General features: G+C 36.8%; 1 protein-coding gene across 1 annotated transcript; it reads right to left on the reverse strand.

Annotated features, from left to right (window-relative positions):
- Positions 1-12,006: 12,006 nt before the first annotated feature.
- ch25h (cholesterol 25-hydroxylase) lies at positions 12,007-13,333 on the reverse strand. The gene has a single exon (XM_034031720.3). It carries the CDS (start codon positions 13,136-13,138, stop codon positions 12,311-12,313), a length of 828 nt encoding a protein of 275 aa, XP_033887611.1. The 5' UTR covers positions 13,139-13,333; the 3' UTR covers positions 12,007-12,310.
- Between the last annotated feature and the right edge of the window lie 10,567 nt (positions 13,334-23,900).

Consider the following 23,900-nt stretch of genomic DNA (forward strand, 5'->3'; position numbering starts at 1 on the left):
ACCAGATGTTCCTACTGATATAGACAGGGTTATTTTTGAGTTTTGGGTTGTCTGCTGATATAAAGATATAAAGATGACCACCCACTATAATGGAAGATAAGAACGTGCGTGATTCTGCAGCCCAAGCAGGTGTAAATATCACTGAGACCTGTTGAAACTGAAGATTTCTGTACTACTTAATACCTGCCCTGCTCTAAAATACTGATTGTCTGAACTATTGAGGTTTCTTGTTTGTAGTTATACAAATACTGTAGAATCTTTAACCTGTAATTATTTGCAGAATGGGCAGATAATAAAGTCATGTTTTTAAGTTTTGTATTTCAACAATTATTTTCATTTGAGTGCAGTGGGAAAAGCACATCAAATTGTTTGTGACGTCATCATGGTTTCCATATTCGATAAAGAAAGGTCATATATATATATTTTAGGATATCTCTAAAATAAGGGGAGAATAATAAGTGAGATTTTTTTCATTGTTATGCAGCAGGAAACAAATGAAAAAAATGAATCATAACTTCCTTTGTGTACACAATAGGTAATTAGTGTCTGATCACAGGATTTTATGTTTATTTTCCACCGGAATCCAGTCATTTCCCATTGGTGCCGCAGTCTGTTTCTTGCAGTAAATAGAAATGCCAGCATTCTCCTATTATGTTAGTGTATTAAAAAGGGAAATCCCTAAAGGTCAATAAACAGCAGGGGTTAGTGTCCTGCAGAGAGCTGTTGTCATACAATAAGGATATAATCACACATCTTTAGTTTTGCTAAATGAATAGGACCTCATTGCATGTTGCGTTTCATTTGTGATGGGATAAAACACTGCATTCATTATTATTTTATTATTTACTTTTTTATAAGTTTATGCAATAAATACAATTAAATTATTTATTAGTCATTAAAAATAGTTTTCAAATACAGTAAAGTGGGGTAAAAGGGGACAGAGGTGTGAATCGGAACAAAACAGAAAAAGTGATTGCCATGTTTGTCAAAAAGCCAAATATTGCTACAAGAGACTTGATGACAGGCCCATAGCATTAGCTATATAAACAGGGATAGAAAAGCCAGGAACAGCTGAGGAACAGCGAAGGGATGTTCTGAAATTTGTCACCAATTCACGTGAATGGGAAATACAAGACACAACCAAAAAATGCCAAGACTTCTGTCATAATTATTGATAACAGATAGAGTATTTAAGTGGTAAATATTTGTCAAGGTGTAATTCAGTTGTGTATGACAGCTGTGGTGTCAATAAAGAGCATGTGGGCAGCAGTGTGGAGTAGTGGTTAGGGCTCTGGACTCTTGACCGGAGGGTCGTGGGTTCAGTCCCAGGTGGGAAACACTGCTGCTGTAGCCTTGAGCAAAGTACTTTACCTAGATTGCTCCAGTAAAAACCCAACTGTATAAATGGGTAACTGTATGTAAAAATAATGTGATATCTTGTAACAATTATAAGTTGCTCTGGATAAGGGTGTCTACTAATAAATAAATAATAATAATTACAGTAGCCTACTATTATTTTCAAAATGAATTACTTTGTATACAGCACCATGTCATAGACATTATCCATGGACATACTTAGAGACAAACATAGTAAGTAAAAAAATGTTTTATAAGTACTATATTTATAAAAAAAAAGTTTTACTTACTATCTTTTTATAAGAACACCCCCCCTCCCAAAACACACACAGACACACCCACACACACACACACCCACAAACACATGCAGACACACACACACGCACACCCACACACACCCACAAACACATGCAGACACACACACACGCACGCACGCACACACACAAACACACGCAGACACACACACACACACACACAGACACACACACACACACAGACACACACACGCACGCACACACACAAACATGCGCAGACACACACACACACAAACACCCACACACGTAGACACACACACACACACACACACACACACACACACACTGCCTGCTACAAATGATTATGGGGATTTTCAACCAGTAAAGACGAAATATTTATAACAATCAACACCAACCAGTACTCTGGAACAAAAAAAGGAGTGAAATGCTAAATAAAGTACAATATCTTTCAGTGTAGTTCTTTTTTTTCCATTGTCATTGTATCTTTTTATTTAGCCAGCAAAATATTTCTACACAATTAGAACAAACTACACTTTGTTGTAGTAAAAAAAAATAATAATAATAATAATATGAATACATGGTAATATGCAGATAATATGCACCTTATAAAAACCTAGACTGCTTCAAAACTCTGTTCTTACAAGAACAATATCAACTGAGCACATCACCCCTGTCCTGAAGTCTCTACACGGACTCCCAGTGAAGTCCAGCATTGACTATAAAATTCTTCTACTGGTGTATAAATCATTGCATGATCCGACCCCATCCTATCTGTCCGACCTAATTGTCCCTCATGTCCTTTGCTCTTTTTATGTGAAGCGCTTTGTGATGTGAACACATGAAGGGCGCTATAGACGTGCAAGATAAATAGATAGATAGACATTTCACGGAGCATCTAAATATTTTGACTAAGTAAAGTGTGGTAACTAGTTCTATTCATACAACAAGCTACCTCACTGAACACTGAAAGCAATATACACTTATGCCATGAGATAAATATTTTATTCAAATATATCTTTATAAATGTAATTAAATACATATTAGCAATATATTAGCAACTGACCTTTTTTTATTTATTTTTATTTTTAAAGACAATAAAGTTGACAGACTATCACAGAACCACTGCAGGCTTGCTACACAACAGGCACTGCCTCCTTCTCTGTCTGGCTGTTAGCAACATCTATCTTTACAGCAATTTGCTGAAAATAATTGAATGGCAGCATTTATTAAATTATGTACCTATCAAAAGCTGAAATTGTGCTGCTCAACATGGTGACATCAATTCGTCCAGTTCTTTTGTTGTTTTAGCAACAGCAATTGATAATTAAAGGCACAGCAGTCTGTCACAAATATGCTCCTCTGGCACAGAGCCAGTGGTGGCCTTTCGGCGACGTTAGCACTGAGTGTTAACAGGCAATGTGTGGCCGGACAGTAAGTTTAAAAACTGGACAGCATGTTTAAAAACCGGACAGCAATTTTAACAACTGGACAGCAAGTTTAAAAACGAGACAGCAAGTTTAAAAACTGGACAGCATGTTTAAAAACCGGACAGCAATTTTAACAACTGGACAGCAAGTTTAGAAACCGGACAGAAAGTTTAAAAACCAGACAGCAAGTTTAAAAACGAGACAGCAAGTTTAAAAACCAGACAGCAAGTTTAAAAACTGGACAGCAAGTTCAAGAACTGGACAGTTGGCAACCCTATCATCAGGACATCCTTGTTTTAAAAAACAACAACTTTTAAACAATTAATGATTATAACAACACTGGTAAAAGTAAAATAACGGGTCAAAACATTTCTTTAGTTGTACGCCAAACCAGTGAGATGAATTCCAAGCTGATTTGCTTGAAAGTGGAAGTAGTGGGTACAGCACATTGTAATTACAGCACTTATGTCATGCCATCTTGTTTTTAATATTTGGTTCTCCATATGGTTCTCCCTTTTTAAATTTTTTAGCACTTTAACTGTACATGTGTAACACGTGGTTTACTTACCACCTAGAAGGTATTCCCCCCAAATATCTCTCTTGCATTGCACATCCCCCCTATGTCCTCCCGTGTAACACAGTTATACCCAGATGTGTGATTGTACTAATCTAATCAGGTTGTAGTGCCCTATAGCTTGGAGATCGGCGGTTTAAATCCAAGCTATGCCACTGCTGACCATGGATGGGAGTTTCCAGGGGTGGCACGCAATTGGTCAAGTGCTGTCCGGGCGGGGTAGGAGTTAGGTCCTTTGCTCTACTGCACACCAGCGAACCCTGTGACTCGCCGGGCCGATATGGCTGCACGGCAGGCTTGCAGAGCGAAAAAAAGCAGAAGGCTGACAGCACTCATTTCGGAGGATGCTAGTGCAAGTGCTTGTCATTCCAATCAGAGGTAAATTGGAAGACGTTTTGCTGGAGATCAATTTGGAAATGTACAAACATGAACTGTTTACTTAATTTGTTATCTATATGGTAACTGATACTTCTTTGTAGACTGTAATTGGAATCTGCTTACTACTCATTTATGTTTTATTTATGTTTTTCATGTTTATGTTCCTGTTTGCCAAACTTCATTTTATTGTTAGCTGTTCTTTAAATGTAAATTTTACTTTGCCATTGCTTTATGTATTATTTTTGAGGTGTATTTTTCGTTGTGTGAGAATGTTGTGCATTATTTGTCTTCAACTCTGATACTGTACCTCCTGAAATATGAGTAACTGCCAACCACAGACCATCAGCCCCGTCTGTTTGATTTTTTTTGAGTTATAAATCAGTTACTGTAAAAAAAAAGACACTGACTTCCCACAATAATGTTGATTACAGTGTAGAGTGCACACTGACACACAGCACTGAGGGAAAAACTGAACAGCATGTGGTTTTGGTTAAAATACTTTCAAGTCTGTGGAAAATTTAAATCTTATCTTTATCAACATATTAAAACGGAAAGCACTGTCACCTTTGTAAATGGCACATTTCTAATCGAAACTTATTAAGAAGACATGCTATCGTTCTTTTGTATTTCTTTGACTGCTATACCTGGATTTTCTATGGAAACGCCACCCCCATATGCTTTCAAAGGGGATCTTTTTTTCTAAAATTAGTATTTCTCATAATATTTACTCATAAAGTACAAACAAATGAATCAGAGGAAGGATTTGAATTACAATCTCAATATATATATATATATATATATATATATATATATATATATATATATATATATATATATATACACCAGGCTAATAAAAGTGATGTAAAAAGGAATCATATATACAGATGAGCTTATTATAACTTAGCAAAACTTAGTTTCTTTAAAAAAAAAAAAAAAAAAGGATTGTCTTATTTCTTGGAAACAGCTATTTCTCTTACCTCAGCAGCTTCCCACAACAGTCAGGAGAATGGAAGGTCAATGGTAGGTTGCCAAGAAGAAGCACAAGTTTTCACAGTTACAGCTGCCAAGGGTGAGCGCTGTCCACTGGTGAGCGTGTACAATGTTTTATGATGGTTCTCTTTTATATGGGCTATACTTTTGCTGTAGCAAAAACCTCAGGAAATCAGTTTTATTGCATTGACTCTCTTAAAGGGCCCCCACTTGTCTTAATGAGAGACAATCATTGAAACAAACTTCAGAATGCAGCTTTCACAGGCACACTCAACAGTTCTTGATTCATGAAATCCTTCATTTCAATAAGAATGTTTTGTTTCTCTTCATAGCAGGCCCTGTACACCATAAAAGGTGCAATTGTGACCATGTTCAGTGGCGGAGCCCTTGCAATCTTCAATCAGTTTTCTATTTAAACCCGTCGTCAAGCCCCCTATCTTTTTCTTTTGCACTTTTTGCCCCACCATTCCTCCCCATCACCACCTCTGAAACTGAATCTCCCTCTGAGGTCAGGAGAAGCTCACCACCTCACCATGGTGGCTCGGCAGCTCCTCCAGGGTGACTCTCAGTGAGGAGTCGACATTGTATGGATGACTAACTGGGTGAGGTGCTCTGCAATGGAGTGCTATGCACCTGAACTAAGCACCGGGTAAGACACTGGTCCTATGCACGGGAGTGCTAAGTACCGAGGTGTACCGGGCACGGGGACACTGAGGAAGAGCACGGGGATGCACGGGAGTGCTAAGTACCGAGGTGTACCGGGCACGGGGACACTGAGGAAGAGCACGGGGATGCACGGGAGTGCAACAAAACAACTCGGTTTGGCACAACGCGGACCAGAAACCAAGACACAAAAATAATTTGAGGCAACATCCACTACTTCTCAGCTGCCAAAACCACACAGCAGTGTGATTTAGATGAACTATAGAGAACTACCATGGCATCCAAAGGAAGGGGCAAGCCGGCTTCCGAGGAGGTATAGCCAGGTACTTTTATACCAAAACAGTCTCCAAAGAGAAAGAGATTCTCACGAAAACAAAGCAAGTGAAGATACGTCTGCTTAGGTTGGAGTGAGGAATCAAATGATAAAGGTTGCTGTGTGACATAGCGTCTGGTTCCAGAATGCAACAGACATGTGGTCACACCGGGCCTATCAGGCAGCTTTTTAAATATGTGTTCAGGTCATGTGACACCAGGGTCATTTCCCAATTCGTAATGGTTGACATTTATTTTCATTTTCTCCTTCTCCTACTTATTAGACAGCTGTAGGTTTGTTTATAGTTTGGAAGCCTACTGTATCTGTCTGGAATAAACTTGGCATGTATACAAAAACAATTTGTTGGGTGACTTTTAATTTGACTCACTGACATCCAGTTTACCTCAATTATTAAAAGAAGTCTGAATGTACAGTATTTCCATCCAATCTAAGTGAGGAAATACTTTTTTTTTATGAAACTGTGCTAATTAAATTTTTTATGAAGGATCCAATCAAAGTTTTTGCTTTTGATATGGAGGGTGGCTTCATATTTTTGTAAACTGCAGTAATACACAGAGGTATGAAAAATACATCAAACTAAGTTTTGGGACGAATCACCCACCAGAAAAGCATTGAAATCAGCTTTAAAAACATGTATTTTTATATGACTAATGCCAAATACATTTGCACAATTCCACCCTCTATAGAACATTGTGTAATGCTAGACATTCTCAAAATCCAACATTTGTGTATATCACGGCTTTACAACCTTTTCCCCAAGGTAGGAAACCTGCTCAGTTACCACGGACCACTATCAGCAAACCACAACTTTACAAGTGCTGATACTTGGCAACACATGCTGATACTTGCTGATATTTATTATACTCATAGAAAAAGAAAAGTTTAACTTCTCTTTAATATTGCAGCAGTAATTATATTCTAGCGTTGAGTAAGTGCAGTTGCCTAATTCTGGGAATTTGTCCTGGACTGTCTGGATAAATGCCAACAGGAAGTGCAGGTCTGTGATATGTGATACATATGTTACATGGTGGAGAGTTCTGCCAGAATGACGCATTTAGAATAATAACTGGCTTTTTTTTTTTATAAATTTAGTCGTTGCCAATTATTTTTTTTATTATTTTCTCCAAAATAATAAAATTTGGAATGGCTTAGCTCACCACTGCCACCCCAGCGCTGACTCGGGAGGGTGAAGACGAACACACGCTGTCCTCCGAAGCGTGTGCCGTCAGCCGACCACTTTTTTTCACACTGCGTACTCACCATGCAGCCACCCAAGAGCTACAGCATTGGAGGACAAAGCAGCTCTCGGGCAGCTTACAGGCAAGCCCGCAGGCGTCCGGCCAGACTACAGGGGTCGCTGGTGCACGGTGAGCCGAGGACACCCTGGCCGACCTAACCCTCCCTCCCCCAGGCGGGAAGCTCCCATCCTCGGTCGGCAAAGGAATAGTCTGGACTCGAACTTGCGACGTCCAGACTATAGAGCACATCCTGCACTCCACACGTCGCGCCTTTACTGGATGCGCAGCTCAGGAGCCCAAAAATTTTCATTTCTAATCAGGTTTATTTGTGGATCAGCTGGATTATCAACTATTTTGTCAGGCTTAATAACTGCCTGGACAGGATAAACCAGGATATTTAATTATTTTGGAGAGGTTATTAACTAGTTTCTTTGAAGTCTTTCCAATTGTTAGACAGTTTTTTTTCAGAAAGGGAAAAACACCCAATAAAGATACCAAACAAGACATTTAAGGACCTGTAAATAGTCTTACATTGTTTTAGAAATGTAATTGTCATTTTTTTCATTTTCATAAACTGCTATTAACAATGTGGGGTAGAAAGCTAGAGAACCGTTTACCTTTAGGTAATGTTTATAGAGTTATGTTTTATATTGTGGAATGTGTATTATTGACACTGTGATAGTCTAATCACGATTTCCTGTTTTGCAGTGTAATATAAAATAATAAAACCAACAATATAGTATTCATTCAAAAAGTGACTAATCCTATTATTTACTTCCTTTTGAAAGTGGAGGCTGATAATTATAGTGAAAGGGTTTCTTTGTTTATTGTGTTTTTAGGGCACAAATCATTGAGGAGCATGTCTGTTTTGTACAGAGCAGTGAAACAAGGGTTACACAATGAGGCAGTGAAAGTTCACATCAGCAATATGACTGTAGCATTCCAGCACACCTATAACATTTCAATAAGCAACGGAAGTTTACAGCAGCTCCACCTCGGATCAGGATTAGCAATGGAAAGATGACAAGTTATGATCACTCTGAAATGACATGAAAATAATGGAAGCCAATGAAAAAAATCTCCTGATAAAATCATTATTTTGAAACAGTGATTCTTCCATTGTTTTTTTTCACTTAGGCACATGGCATTTTCAAGCCATTTTATGAAAAAGGGACACCCAGCCTACAGTGGGTATTTTAATTGCAAAACTTCATGGCAAACACACAAGAATACATTGATGTGAGGAATGTTCTTTTTTTTCACATAAAACTTTTCCTTGTTTGTAGTCATGGAAAAATTACAATTTTGCAGTAAAAAACAGCATTTGGGTAATGCGAATGTCTGTTTTGAATTGAATCTGCTGTGGACCACAATCAATATGATTCCTTGGAATGTATACTATATTCTTCGGTAGTTTAGCCTTCTGAGCACTGCATGAGAAACCAGAAATCGTTGGTTTACCAGTTTGTTTACATTATCTAAGCTGCAGGCATACAAGCTGCCTCAAACATTGGTGGAATATTAAAAAAAAATACATCACTTATGGTCATTATATCACGATGTTAACTAATCTATTTTGTCTATTGACAAAAGTGTTGCATCACCTCATATTTGATATATATATATATATATATATATATATATATATATATATATATATATATATATATATATATATATATATATACATACAGCTCTGGAAAAAATTAAGAGACCACTACAAAATTATCAGTTTCTCTGGTTTTACTATCTATAGGTATGTGTTTGGGTAAAATGAACATTTTTGTTTTATTCTATAAACTACTGACAACATTTCTCCCAACTTCCAAATAAAAATATTGTCATTTAGAGCATTTACTTGCAGTATATATATATATATATATATATATATATATATATATATATATATATATATATATATATATACATACAGCTCTGGAAAAAATTAAGAGACCACTACAAAATTATCAGTTTCTCTGGTTTTACTATCTATAGGTATGTGTTTGGGTAAAATGAACATTTTTGTTTTATTCTATAAACTACTGACAACATTTCTCCCAAATTCCAAATAAAAATATTGTCATTTAGAGCATTTACTTGCAGAAAATGACAACTGGTCAAGTTCATATTCATTTTTAAACAACACAATACTAACTTTTGTTTTAACTTAGGAAGAGTTCAGAAATCAATATTTGGTGGAATAACCCTGATTTTCAAGCACAGCTTTCATGTGTCTTGGCATGCTCTCCACCAGTCTTTCACATTGATGTTGGGTGACTTTATGCCACTCCTGGCGCAAAAATTCAATCAGCTCGGCTTTGTTTGATGGCTTGTGACCATCCATCTTCCTCTTGATCACATTCCAGAGGTTTTCAATGGGGTTCAGGTCTGGAGATTGGGCTGGCCATGATAGGGTCTTGATCTGGTGGTCCTCCATCCACACCTTTGATTGACCTGGCTGTGTGGCATGGAGCATTGTCCTGCTGGAAAAACCAATCCTCAGAGTTGGGGAACATTGTCAGAGCAGAAGGAAGCAAGTTTTCTTCCAGGACAACCTTGTACTTGGCTTGATTCATGCGTCCTTCACAAAGACAAATCTGCCCGATTCCAGCCTTGCTGAAGCACAAATTTTCAGCTTTACCCAACACCTGGTCGTCTAATGGTTAGATGGAGACCTGGAGAGGCCTACAAGCCACAGTGTCTCGCACCCACTGTGAAATGTGGTGGAGGATCGGTGATGATCTGGGAGTGCTTCAGCAAGGCTGGAATCGGGCAGCTTTGGCATGAATCAAGCCAAGTACAAGGTTGTCCTGGAAGAAAACTTGCTTCCTCCACACCTCACCCTCTCTTAACTGGAGTCCCCCAAGGGTCAGTCTTGGGTCCTCTCCTGTTCTCTCTCTACACCCGCTCCCTGGGCCCCCTCATCGCATCCTATGGTTTCTCATACCATTTCTATGCTGATGATGCTCAGATTTTCCTCTCCTTCCCCACCTCTGACTCCACCATCTCCTCCCGTATCTCTACCTGTCTGTCTGCTATTTCCTCCTGGATGCACTCGCATCACCTCAAACTCAAACTCTCTAAATCTGACCTCCTTTTCTTTCCCTCCTCCTCCCCCTCCTCTGATCTCTCTATCTCTGTTCCTCTGGAATCTACCACACTCTCTCCCTCTTCCTCAGCTAAGAACCTTGGAGTCACCCTGGACCCCTGCCTCTCTTATTCCCAGCACATCTCCACTGTGGCACGCACTTGCCGATTCTTCCTGAGCAACATCCGAAGAATCCGACCCTTCCTCACCAACTATGCTACCCAGCTCCTGGTCCAGGCCCTGGTACTCTCCCGCCTAGACTACTGCAACTCCCTCCTGGCTGGCCTCCCTGCGTCCGCCACCCGTTCGCTCCAGCTCATCCAGAACTCTGCTGCCCACCTGGTGTTCTCTCTGCCTCGCTTCGCCCACGCTACTCCACTACTCCGCTCGCTCCACTGGCTCCCGATCACCGCTCGCATCCAGTTCAAGACTCTTGTACTAGCCTACAGATGCCTTGACCAGACTGCACCCAGCTACCTCCAGACCCTCATCTCTCCCTACACCCCCACTCGACCTCTCCGCTCCGCCTGCACTAGAAGACTAGCTCTACCTCCGCTATGCTCCCCTGCCTCCAGAGCCCGCTCCTTCTCCACCCTTGCTCCGCAGTGGTGGAATGACCTTCCTACAGATGTCAGGACTGCCCAGTCCCTGACCACATTCCGGCGCCTCCTTAAGATTCACCTCTTCAAAGAGCACCTGTAGAACTCCTCTGTTTGTATCCTGGGACACTATCACCCTTCATGCAAATGTGCTTTATTTTTGCTCTTATCTGCCCCTATTTTACTGCATTTAATCCTGTACTTCAGAATACTGTAATCTGCCAAGTGCTTAACCTGTAGTACTTTGTATTTAATCATATCCTGATGTAACTATCACTATTATCTGCTGTATTATTGAATTGTGGTTTGTCACACTTATACTTTGCTTGAACAAAAGTTATTGTATTTCTTGCTCTTATTATATTACTTGTATTGTAACACTTGAAATGTATTTGCTTACGATTGTAAGTCGCCCTGGATAAGGCCGTCTGCTAAGAAATAAATAATAATAATAATAATAATAATAAAGTCACCCAACATCAATGTGAAAGACTGGTGGAGAGCATGCCAAGACACATGAAAGCTGTGCTTGGAAATCAGGGTTATTCCACCAAATATTGATTTCTGAACTCTTCCTAAGTTAAAACATTAGTACTGTGTTGTTTAAAAATGAATATGAACTTATTTTCTTTGCTTTATTCGAGGTCTGACAACACTGCATCTTTTTTGTTATTTTGACCAGTTGTCATTTTCTGCAAATAAATGCTCTAAATGACAATATTTTTATTTGGAATTTGGGAGAAATGTTGTCAGCAGTTTATAGAATAAAACAAAAATGTTCATTTTACCCAAACACATACCTATAGATAGTAAAACCAGAGAAACTGATAATTTTGCAGTGGTCTCTTAATTTTTTCCAGAGCTGTATATATATATATATATATATAAGCCATTTGAAAAAAAAGCTCTTTTGGAGTGTAAAACGTTGGGGAATTTGTGTCTCAGTAATCACATCCTGGGGTCTTTTTTTTAAAAAAAAAAAAGAAAAGTGTTGTGAACTTACGGATGCTATATGTATATTGCAAAGCATTTTATATTTTAAAAAATATAATTATTAAACCAGAATAAACACAACAGACAGAAATAAAATGTAAATATTTTACTATATTTTACTTCATATGAAAAAAACAGACAGCATTTGTAAATTTATAATTTAGCAATAATGTATTAATAATAACAATAACAATAACAATAATAAATTAGATTAGATTTGAAATAAAATATGCATTCTTTTAATATAAAATAAATAATTTAAATATCTGACACACTTACACACACACACACACACACACACACACACACACACACACACACACACATAGGGTCTATATATATTGTTACTGCCCAGCAGGAACATTTTAGTATTGCTTCTTAAATGTTTTGTTCATTTAGTGGTCTTTAACTTGGGTTTTCAACAAAGTGCCAAAGAGTCTGTCCCAGTGTGTAAAATAAGGTGCGTAATTGAATTTGAACTTCATGTGATGACCGTCGTGGTGTGGCGCCCCACCAAAAAGTCCAAATGGTACGAGTCTATGGGTAGACCATGGAAAATCATAACCAGAATGATCTTCAACAGACAGCCAAATGTTGACAACAAAGAACATCATTTCTGTCAAAGGATGGCAGTTCAACAGCAAGGGGTTGATGGCAGCGAAGAATCCCAAGGAAAGCGTCTCCCAGGCACCGGAATGCTCAGTGGTCAGTGCAAACGTGGATGTATACTTGTGATGAACCTTGTGGAAGTTTTTGTAAAGCCAAGGAACTTTGTGATGCATCAAATGCCAGACAAAATTCTGGAAATCAAACAGCAACAGACATGCGAAAATATCCAATAGTGCTTTCACGAGCCCCGGGGCTTGCACCGGGTAACTGACAGGTCTCCAGTACCAGTGAGCGACAGTCAATGGAAAAATGAAGACAATGTGGTTGTAGACAGTCTGCATTATGCAGCTTCGCATCATTGCCCAAGTAGGGTAATTCTGTTGCTGTATCTTGTACTTTCTTAAACAAGTCATTTTAGGTGAGAGGACATCCAACAGCACAAATGGTAAGCAAAATCCCATGTAGACTGTGAAAGAGAAAATTACTGGAAAGAATAATGATTTAAGCAAGTTGTCATTGGCTCTCATTAGGTCCCACGTGTTCTGCAGTACCAGCGTGTCCTGCATGCTGGTAGCAGTGCAGTCGTGTAGAAGAGAATGATTATTCCCGTTCATCCTGTTCTTATTCTCTGAATGGTGTTGTCTGCTCTAGCAGCGTCCTTTAAATCAGACTCAGTACCCGCCCTTTGCATGACGAGAGGAAATACAAACTGAAAACTGATCAGCCCATAAAAACCTGAAAGCCAGCCAACCAAAATAAATACAATTTAGAAACAATAATGTAAATGCATTGAAAAAGACTTCTAGTCTAAATTATTGTCAATGAGTTTAATTTATTATTCTAAATTTAGCACGATTGAGTGTTAAATAGTTATGGATAAAAGAGATACAAAACATATTTCTAAAACATAGGCTATTTTGTATTAATTAGTGATTATGGTTTAGAATCCATAAACATCGAACACACTGTAAAACCAAATGTTTAAGAATTACTGTAAACATAAATCTTATGGAACTGAGCACGTTAGTGTTTATTTGAATGGTTTTAGACTGTACTTTAGACGCGCAATAAAACACGTGTTAAGCATTGCAATGTAAAGAATATAAATACGAATATGTGTTTATAATCTGTTGAAAACGATCTACGTTTAATACTTGAACACTTAGAAAATAGGTCCAATAGGATAAAGGGGACTCCGTGTCCTTGAATGTATCAATATATTTAAGATATATTTAGGACATATGTCTATAGGATATAGTGTATGATATCAGGGGATTACGGCGATCACGTCTGTTTTTCCAATCAATCACTAAGAAGAAATACTGTCAGATCCATGCTCTGAATCTGGGTTCCGCTATCTTCCAGCAGCTTTTCATACTAGTTGCAAGTTGTACAGTACCGTATAGGCTACTTATTCTTCTCATTCGCTACTCAATAGTCAGAGGTGAAAGTAAGCCGGTATGGCCGGTACTGGATATCGGTAAAACATTTAAATAAAAATCCCCAAATCCAAGCCGGAAAAACTCAAATGAATATCTACAGTAGAACAGTACAGTGTTGCGGAACTGCACTATTCTCCTACTGCAAGTCATTCAACACTTATTAATTAAATTAGCAGTGTCCCACCAGTCCCGTCCCGTCCCTTTTACATGCTTTCTTCCAAAGCAATATGTAAGAATATGTAAGACTCTAAAACATGCTATTAAAAACCGGAGCAAGACTTCAATGGGGTGTCATTTAAAATCAATAGTTTGTTAAAGAATAAAACATGTATCACATCATTTCTGACTTGGTTTTGGCGCTCAGTCTCACGTTTCAATTTAAATGTTGATTGACTTCTTGCATCTGGTGCTGAGAGATAGAAAGGAAAGCAGTTTGACAACTTCCTAGGCAACCAAGCATCTTAACCACAATGCAAAAGAGCCGGGCTTGCCTGCATTTTTGGTTTTAGAGCTTTTAACCTCATCTCACAGCGGACAGACTCAATAGTTACATAAGCCACAGCTAGATTGTTTTCTGCGCTGGGAAATTCCCCTGGATTGCATGGATTGAAACGGGTGATGCAATTCTGGGGAATTTTCCAGTACACAAATAGAACCCAGCTGTGTCTTGTTCCTGTGGTATAGGTTAATCAAATTAACCCCTAAAATTGAATTGTACAAGTTCAATTGATCTCACAGCAGTGGATCTACCATCATTGTGTAAATAAAAAATAATAAAAGCCAAGGCTATGAATATTAAACATCCAAACATAGCAAATCAATCGCTTTATTTTTATTTTCTGTCTGCAAAACTATAAAAGAAGTAGCTTTCCCCATGCTTACACTAGGACTATATATATTAACCTTATATCAATTTGGAAACCACAGCATTAACAGCAATGACACACAGATACTGACATTATACAATTGTGTATTGGTCCTTACCAAACTAAATCTAGCCTATGCCTACAGTGAGAATAATGAGCACAGAAAAGCAGAACCCATTTACAAAGACCTGCTTGCAAGCATGCCAAACCCCAGTTCTAAAGGGAACTTCTGTATAAAAATGATCTCTATTGAAAGCACTGGAACAGCTGTTACAAAATGCCCAGAAGTACCCTGTTTAGAAAGCTTTGTAAAGAATAATAGAAATAATTGCAAAATGCCTGTCTGGAAAAAAAAAAATCTTCCTAGCAAAGCAAAGGCTTTTGTTTGGCTTTATTCATAGTGAAGAGGGAGAACATTTAAAAGCCAATGTATTGTAGCGTGCACGGGGGGAGGCAGCAGTAGGGCTGGTAGGTGAGGTAATCACACACAGAGACATAAACCCGATATATACGCTCCTTGCAAAGTAATCGGCTCTTTTGTACAGCGGTATCGGCGCTATGCTTCAGTGGGAGAAGACCCGGGTTCGCGCCCGCCCTATGCCTGTGTGTGGATTTTCTCGCCTTGTGTGATGGGCCTGCCTGCGTGAACCGAGATTACTATAGTATGTTATGAACAAGCTGGCCAGTGTGACCCTGACAATCCTGAACAGCTCAAGGCATGTGTGAACTAACACAGCATCTCACATAGAGCCAAATATAGGGACTGCTTTAAGAAGCTTTTGTCAAGGAGTGTTGTTTTAAAGCCCATTTTGATTAATTTAACAAGTCCATAAACCTTTTTTTAGTATTTTTTTATTATTTTTCAAGCACTGTTTTATCTAAGAGATTCAACTATCTTCAAAAACGGTCCCTAAAAACATAACTGAAACAGTCCTTAAAGTTTTATGATTAGGGCCCGTTGCATTTAATGTAAATTTCGTATAAACAACAACCCTCTTTACCTAAAGCAGAAAATGGAAAAGGAAGATATGTTAAAACTGTGTTCTTGTTTACACATTTTACTCAGTGGTTGCTGCTGCCACCTCATGGCTGATCATTATAATTGCACTATCTTTAAAGAAAATGTTTTTCCTAAAGGGAAAGTTAAATCTTTTCTTTATGTACATTACATGAATTCTCAAAAGCGGCTTTTCATTTTTAAATTAAAATGTTTGAGCATCAAAATGTACAACCTAGGGGCTCCCGAGTGGCGCATCCAGTAAAGGCGCTCCACACAGAGTGCAGGATGTGCCCTATAGCCTGGAGATCGCAGGTTTGAATCCAGGCTCTGTCACAGCCGACCGTGACCGGGAGTTCCTGGGGGGCGGCGCACAATTGGCTGAGCGCTGCCCGGGTAGGGAGGGCTTAGGTCGGCAGGGGAACCCATACGGAAAGAACACATATTTTCAATATATTATAAATATAGTCATTGTACACTGTTTTATATGTTACCTATATGCAGCACATATCTGTATATTTATGTACATATATTCCTAACGTAAAAAAAAAAGCAAACTGTGAACATATATGTTTAAAAATATGATGTAACTTGATTTGTATGCCATAAATATATTCTACACATTTATTTACAAAAATGTGAGTTATTGCACTTATTCCAAATAAAAACAATGAAAATAAGAAAATTACAATATTTTTGATGTTTATTAAGAAAATAAAAGTATCAGTATTTTTATCACACACCACATTTTCATAACTCGTGTAAAATCACATCTGCTAATCTAAAAAGCATATATCAAATACATACAGGTTACATAAGATACAAGATACCTTAGTTACACAAGGCACAATTAAAGCTACCTTAACACCAACATAATTTAATGTTAACATTTTACTAAAGATCAATCCTCAATAACTATGAGATTTTCTATCAGTTGCTCCAATCCTTTGGGGCATATTTTCAACCTGTTTACTCTAGTCTTTAACTCCAATACAAATGTCTGCTAATTTATCTAAACTAAAACCACCTAATATAATTTTGTTCAAATACGTTATTTGGTTTATTCTTTAATTTGTCAATTTTTAGACATGTTTACAGAGCAAGTACTTTTTCAAACCTGACTTTTTGTAACTCACATTTTCCTCTACACAAAAGAAGCCCTGCTGCTTTCACCACAGACTGCATCCCCCATTGCAATTGTTACATAACAGTAATCCCTGAGAATAAAAAATGCTGCACATAATTTACTGCAACACATTTGAAAAAAAAGAACATTCTATACCACAACAAAAATAGTAACCCTGTCAGGTGTGGCAGAAATACCTGGGTTATGCATTGTGAATAGTTACTGTATTTTGGATTGTTACTGTTTCATTCATCTAGATGACAAAGATGGAAATAAGACTCCCACTGCACAGCAGTTGGAGCCATTTTGTGTTTTTATGAGCTGCAGACTCTTGTTTTTTCTGCTTCTTCAGTACAGTTTATACAAGGAGCTGCAGTTAATAAAACCTAAAATGCACTAAACATGTATGCATTAGGGGTCTTATTTCCACCTCTGATCAGATGTATAATTATGTTTTATTATATCTCCAGTTTGAACATATTTTCATGAAATGACACAAATTGAAACTAGCAGAAACCTATCTGCACAGCTCAAAACGGTTTGGCTGTTTGCAAACAAAAGCAACAGTTTGGCCAGGTATATGTACAAAAACACATTTCTGCTGTATAACACAACTGTCCACTGCAACAAGATGGCCCAACTCTGGAGAAACTAGGAAAATGTGACTTAATCCTATGTTCAATGCATTATCAGAACACATTTTAAAATTCCTGTTCTGAAAGAACCTTCCTAATGCATAGCATTTTCTGCCACAGCCAAGGTCCAAAATTACAAATGTTTCTATTGATAAAAAAGAGGAATCTTTCAATATAACAGTATAGCTGTTTCTCTTCTTTGCCTTTCTGTATAGTTTTGTGTGAACAATTTCTTTTCCAATAACAATTCTGTCATAATAAGTTGCAATTATTGTTGGATCCACTTCATTAACAAAGCTGTGCAGTGCAAGATAATGCTCCCTTTTAAGAACTCTCTGACAAGATGGTCCCAAAGCAGCTCCACCTTCAATTTCTTCAGCAAACTTAATCTTTCTGTTTGTGCCTATGAAGTAGTTGAGTAACTCCCCTTTAGGTTTCCCAGGCATTTCAGTAGCATGCAAAAGCAAAGCCTTTTCAATCAGAAATTTTATGCAGTGCGCTTGCAGTTTCAGAAGAAGAAAAAAAACTGTAACTGATGGGATATGTAGTACTTTATACTTCGGTGGTCTATGCGATTACACCCTGTTGGTGTTATTAAGAACGCCAAGTACCAGAATGCAGAGCGGGACTGTTTTTTGTGCAGTGACCTGTTGGGGGAAAAAAACCGCGCAGAAAATTTAAAAACGGACGAGAAGGTGAAGGTAGTGTGGCGGTTGGTGAAGTGGGAAAGCGGGGTCGACAAAGACTCTTACAGCGTGATTCCAACTACTTGGATTCGCAATTTTGATTTATTCAGCATTGCTGATGATGACGAAGAGACTACGCGAAGCTTCAGAGCAGAGTGGAGAGACACGAACAAACCTCAAAAGGTGGATGGCCTGTCCATGAAGCGCAGATCATTATATATCAAATACCGTGTCAAGACTTTTTTTTTTTTTTTTTTAAAACATACTTACCAGTCATGGACAGATATATAATGTCACAGTATATTTGAAATGAAGGTTTATTTGATTACTTTGTTGTACTTCGTTCATACTGTTGTAACATGGTAGGTGGTGCTGAGGGCGCTAAACTCGTCACACTTGACGACTGGCATTTGTAAGAACTATTTACTGTGTGCTGTGCTTTACAATAAAATCCCCAAACCCACAAAATAAATTAAACCACATTTAATTTAACTTCGGTTTTGATTCAGTGTTGGCTGTCCATCTTAATTTGTATGGTCAAAGCGCAGTATTTTTATGACGAATAAATATAATCCCCAAATATCTGGACATAATGCAGGGTTTTATTTATTTTATTTTTATTTTAGGAAAAGAAGGCGAACTAAGAAGAAAACTTAATGACCTAACGAAAATGCCCCCTCCTAAAAAGAGAGTACCTAAACCAAACAAAAAACTTCAAATTTCAGATGATAGTGACCTTAATGAAGCGCAGTTACCGGTGAGATGTAATGTACTTCAAATATTAAATAAATGTATTGCAGTATTTTTTTTTTTTTTATCATTTTCATTTATATATATATATATATATATATATATATATATATATATATATATATATATATATATATATATATATATATATAAGTAAGTTGGTTGTGTGGGTTCAGTTTATAAGATGTTTTTTTTAATTGTCTAGTTCATAATTTCTTGATGAAATGTGATTGCAAAAAAGTGTATATATATATATATATATATATATATATATATATATATATATATATATATATTTCATTTTAAACTTTTTTTCTCTCTGAATACAGCACAAAATAAGAAAGCAAACCGATGGAGCTTCAAGAATTAGGTCCCATAATATTCTACAGACATTTCAAGAGTCCAGTGAAGTTGAGCTACAGCAAAAAGTTAAGCAGCTCGAAAAGGAAAACACTAGACTTAAAAATGAAAAACAAGATCTTCGAAACAGTATGGTTGATGGTAAGTTTTTTATTTATAGCAAATAATTCCTTAACTTGATAAATGTTAGTCTTCAGTAATTTAGATTCCATGTGTGATTTTCCTGAGTAATGTATTATAGTTGATCATACTGAAGTAATCTAGAACCACAATACAGACTCTTAATGTGCACTGTCTAATAGTTTAATAATACTGTTTATTAAATAAATTAAGTTTTTCAACATAACTTGTGCAAATCCCCTACATTAATGACTATATGCATTACATTAGACCTGGTAATTCTTGTATTGTCTCTTTCTTTTCTTTTTTTCTATTGTATTTGTAGCTAATGTTAATGACCCACAAAAAGGTCAGTTTGCTAATAACATACAGCAAGTCTCTCAAGTATAATTGCAGGCATTGATGGTTTTGTTTTCACTTTGTATTAAATATATTACAAAAAATGATTAGCATTTAATACTAAGGTTTTTTTCCCCAGAGATTCCAGACATTTTGGAAAATCTGAAAAAAATTGTAACAAAAGCCACGTTTATCAACGATGAAGCCAAAAGTGTGTCACCATCAAGTGGTTCTGACAGCCCCACACCAAATTGTTCTGACTCTGACAAAGACGCACCAAAACAGGTAAAACACTCTTGGTCTAAAATATTACAAAGACAAGGTAAAAATATATATATATTGAAAACATTTATTAGTTATAAACAATCTAATGATGCTACATTATCAGTTATATTCATATTTATAGTTGATAATAAGAATGTGATTGAGTTATGGGTGTCACAGATTCACTGATTTATTTATTTTGTCTGTAAATTAATAGACTTAGAATTGAGACATACTGTGGTTTTTATAACAAATTTCTGTAACAAAATCACAGCCTTACTGATGAGGTCTGAGTATTCCACTTAACATAATATAAGAATAGTTTGGGGATGAACTTGTTTTTTATTTACCATTGTCTTTTAGGTGGAAATATTCCCAGGCACTGGAGTGTATATTGACTAACTGTCCTGGATCCTTGCAGAGAGGTGCAGCACGAATACATCATATGTAAGAACCCTGACGGAACCTTGCTGTCTTTGACATTCCAACATTACTAAAGAGCAATCTTCGTGGTGGTGGCAGCAAGAGAGATCCAACTACGGAGAAAAAGACACCTCTGGATCGCTTAAAGGTGGAAGCCATATATGGTATGTAAATGCTGTTGTACAAAATTTCTAACTCTCCTTTTTAACTCTGTAGAACAAAAAGGGTTAGCATTTCTAATGTTCCTTTGGTCTTTGTTTTAGTTTCAGAGACTAGAGTTAATTTATTAATAAATAATAATACCTTACATGTAGCAGCCAGAAAGATCTCAAAGTGCTTTACAGACTCACTTCACCCACCACTCAAGTGCAGTACCCTCTGGGGTGCAGCCATTTTGTACCAGCAGATTGCTACACAGCAGTTAAGGTGGAGTCATAAGAAATGTGTTAGACCTGATTGAGGAAAGCCTGACTTGGAATTTAGCCACCTCACTCTTTCAACAACACCTTGTAAATCACCTTGGATTAATGCTTCAGACATATGAATACATAATAATAATAATAATAATAATAATAATAATAATAATAATAAATAGTGCCATGGGATCTTTGACAATATAAACTTTCATGTCTCATGTAAATTTGACTTTTGAGCAAATACTTCACATTTCAGTCCAGTTGTGCCACATCAATGCAATGCTTAAGCAAGGTATTAATGGAGAAAAGACTGCCTTTGCATAGCTGCTTCCCCAAGTACAGATTTTACTATGAACTGTAGTGTAAGACAAGTTTAAGAGCATACACCAAAACATTTAAATACACCCACACACAAAAATGTTGTTGATTTACTGTGGCAATATGTAACTAATGAACCCTTCTCAAAGATATGTGGTGCGTTTTTTAAAATATTTTTATATATCTATGTGCAAGTTGTTAAATCTATGTGATCAATGTTTTTTAGGGGCTACCTTGAAAAAGTTTCCCTGTACCCCAAAGAGTGTAATTGGTGGTGCAATTAACAGCAAGATAAATGAACTATGACACAGAATGAAACCAGAGTGAAGATTTGAAGGACCAGATCAGTATTTTTGTTTTGTTTTCAACAGAGTTGGGGTCAATTCCAATTCCATTTTTAATTCCCTTTTCAATTCAATTCCAATAAAGCCTATTCTGTGAATGCAAAAAGGATTTGTAAAGGTCTGAATTCTCAAAAACTGTTTTCTTTTAAAATTGTGATTTATTCTTCAAAAAAACTGTTTATCCTTTAAAAAAAAGTTTGCCGAGTGATATAAGTCATATGTAATGTAATAGTAGTTCTAAACTAAGCATATTACATATTAGCTCATTACATAAAGTAATGTAAATGTTACTTATTTTTGAATAAGTGTTGAAAATAAACAAACATTTTGTGTATAAATCTTGTGTTATCTTTTCTATGGAGGAAAAATACCAGGAATTATATTTATATGAAGTGTCAGTGTAGCATTCTATTTTCTGGTTACAGTGTGGGGTATGTAAACCTTTGACGACAACTATATTTATAAATGTTGTGTGTATATTTTAATGTTTTTCTTCATTGGTTCATGGATATGAAAATATGTAGATTTGTATAGAACATTCACAAAATGAAGGGGTATATTTCCATTATAAAAAACAGTACATGTAAAGTATAAAAAGTATACATGCATTTAACTTATAAAAAAAAATCATATTTAAACTATAAGAAACATATTTAAAGTATAAAAAGAGAATATTTAACTTATAAAAAAGCATATTTAAAGTATAAAACAATCATTAAAAATATATATAAAAAAACATTTAAAATATAAAAAACATCTTGAATAACTTATAAAATAAATCATATTCAAAGTATAAGAAACACATATTTAAAGTATAAAATAGGCATATTTAAAGTATAAAAAATAATTTATATTAAAAAAAAAACATTAAAATTATATAAAAAAAAGCATATGTAAATGATTAAAAAAGCATATTTAAACTATAAAAACACATATTTGCAGTACAAATAACATATATGGGGAGCAATGTATGTTACATATACAAACACATAAAATCCTTATATTGTACATACTACAAAAAGGGGCCAATTTTGTGCCAAAACCACATATGGTTTATATATGAACATATATAAATACACATACAAAAGCAACATAAAAAAATAACAGGCATATAAGTTGAACATATATTGCTTTTAATATATGTAAAATATATGTTCTTTCCATATGGGAATCCACCGCTCACCGCGCATCAGTGACCCCTGCGCCCGATAGGACGCCTGTGGTTCTGCAGTGGAGCCGCCAGATCTGTGTTGTCCTCCGGCACTATAGGTCTGGTGGCATTGCTGTGGATCTGCAGTGCGAAAAATGACGGCTTGGCAGGAGCACGTTTCGGAGGACGCGTGTTCCTCCGTTTCCCGAGTCGGCGTGTTCCTCCGTTTCCCGAGTCGGCGTGGGGGGGTTTGCGAGCGGTGAGCCGAGGATACAGATAATAATTGGGGTGAAAACTGGGGTAAAATGATTGGCGACGACTAAATTTAAAGAAAAACAAACAAACAAACAAACAAAAAAAATGTACAACTTAATAGTTTATATAGGGCGAAACCCGGTGGTCTGGCGAGTCTGTTTTGCCCAGGCCAATCTAGTTTCGCCAAGGGCTACTGGGCAAATCGCGAAGTTATCACTTTTTCCGGCACTCGCCCACGTCCAAATATAGATTGGCCCAGAACTTGAACAAGACAACTGGACGAAACCCGTTTTTTCAACAGTTTTCACTGAATTTAGCGGCTAGCCCGGGCAAGTCTAAGTTCGTCCAAAGACAACATTTATAAAGTGGCTTGTACATTGCACAAGCCACTAGTTAAAAGAGTACAATCAATGTTTCTTATTTCATGTCATTACAACCAGGAAGACCAGTTTCAAAAGAATGCTAGGGTAGCACTGATGCAACCCACTTCTCAGATGCTTGAAGACACTATAACCAAAAGTAAAGTATTTCATATAAAAGCAAACCAATGAGAAGCTGCTGTGTAGACGGATTCAAAGTGGAAGTTTGGTTCCAACATGACCATGATCACACAATTAACTGGGAAGACAGGTGTCTTTGTGTGTAATAACATATCCAAATCCTGAATAACAATTGGGTGTTTCTGCAGTGCAAAATGTTCCTATTTGAGAAATAAATGTATATTTACTGCACATGTATTTTATTTCAATTGGAATGTGTGTGGGTGTTTTTTTTTCTTTTCATTATAGAATATTATAGGGTGCTGTATAACCACCCCACAAGAGGTCGCTGAACTCTTGAGTGGGGTGAAAAACAGCTTGTATGTTACACAGCACCCTATACCTG

This window comes from Acipenser ruthenus, chromosome 13, assembly GCF_902713425.1.
Source record: "Acipenser ruthenus chromosome 13, fAciRut3.2 maternal haplotype, whole genome shotgun sequence".
Classification (NCBI taxonomy): domain Eukaryota; kingdom Metazoa; phylum Chordata; class Actinopteri; order Acipenseriformes; family Acipenseridae; genus Acipenser; species Acipenser ruthenus.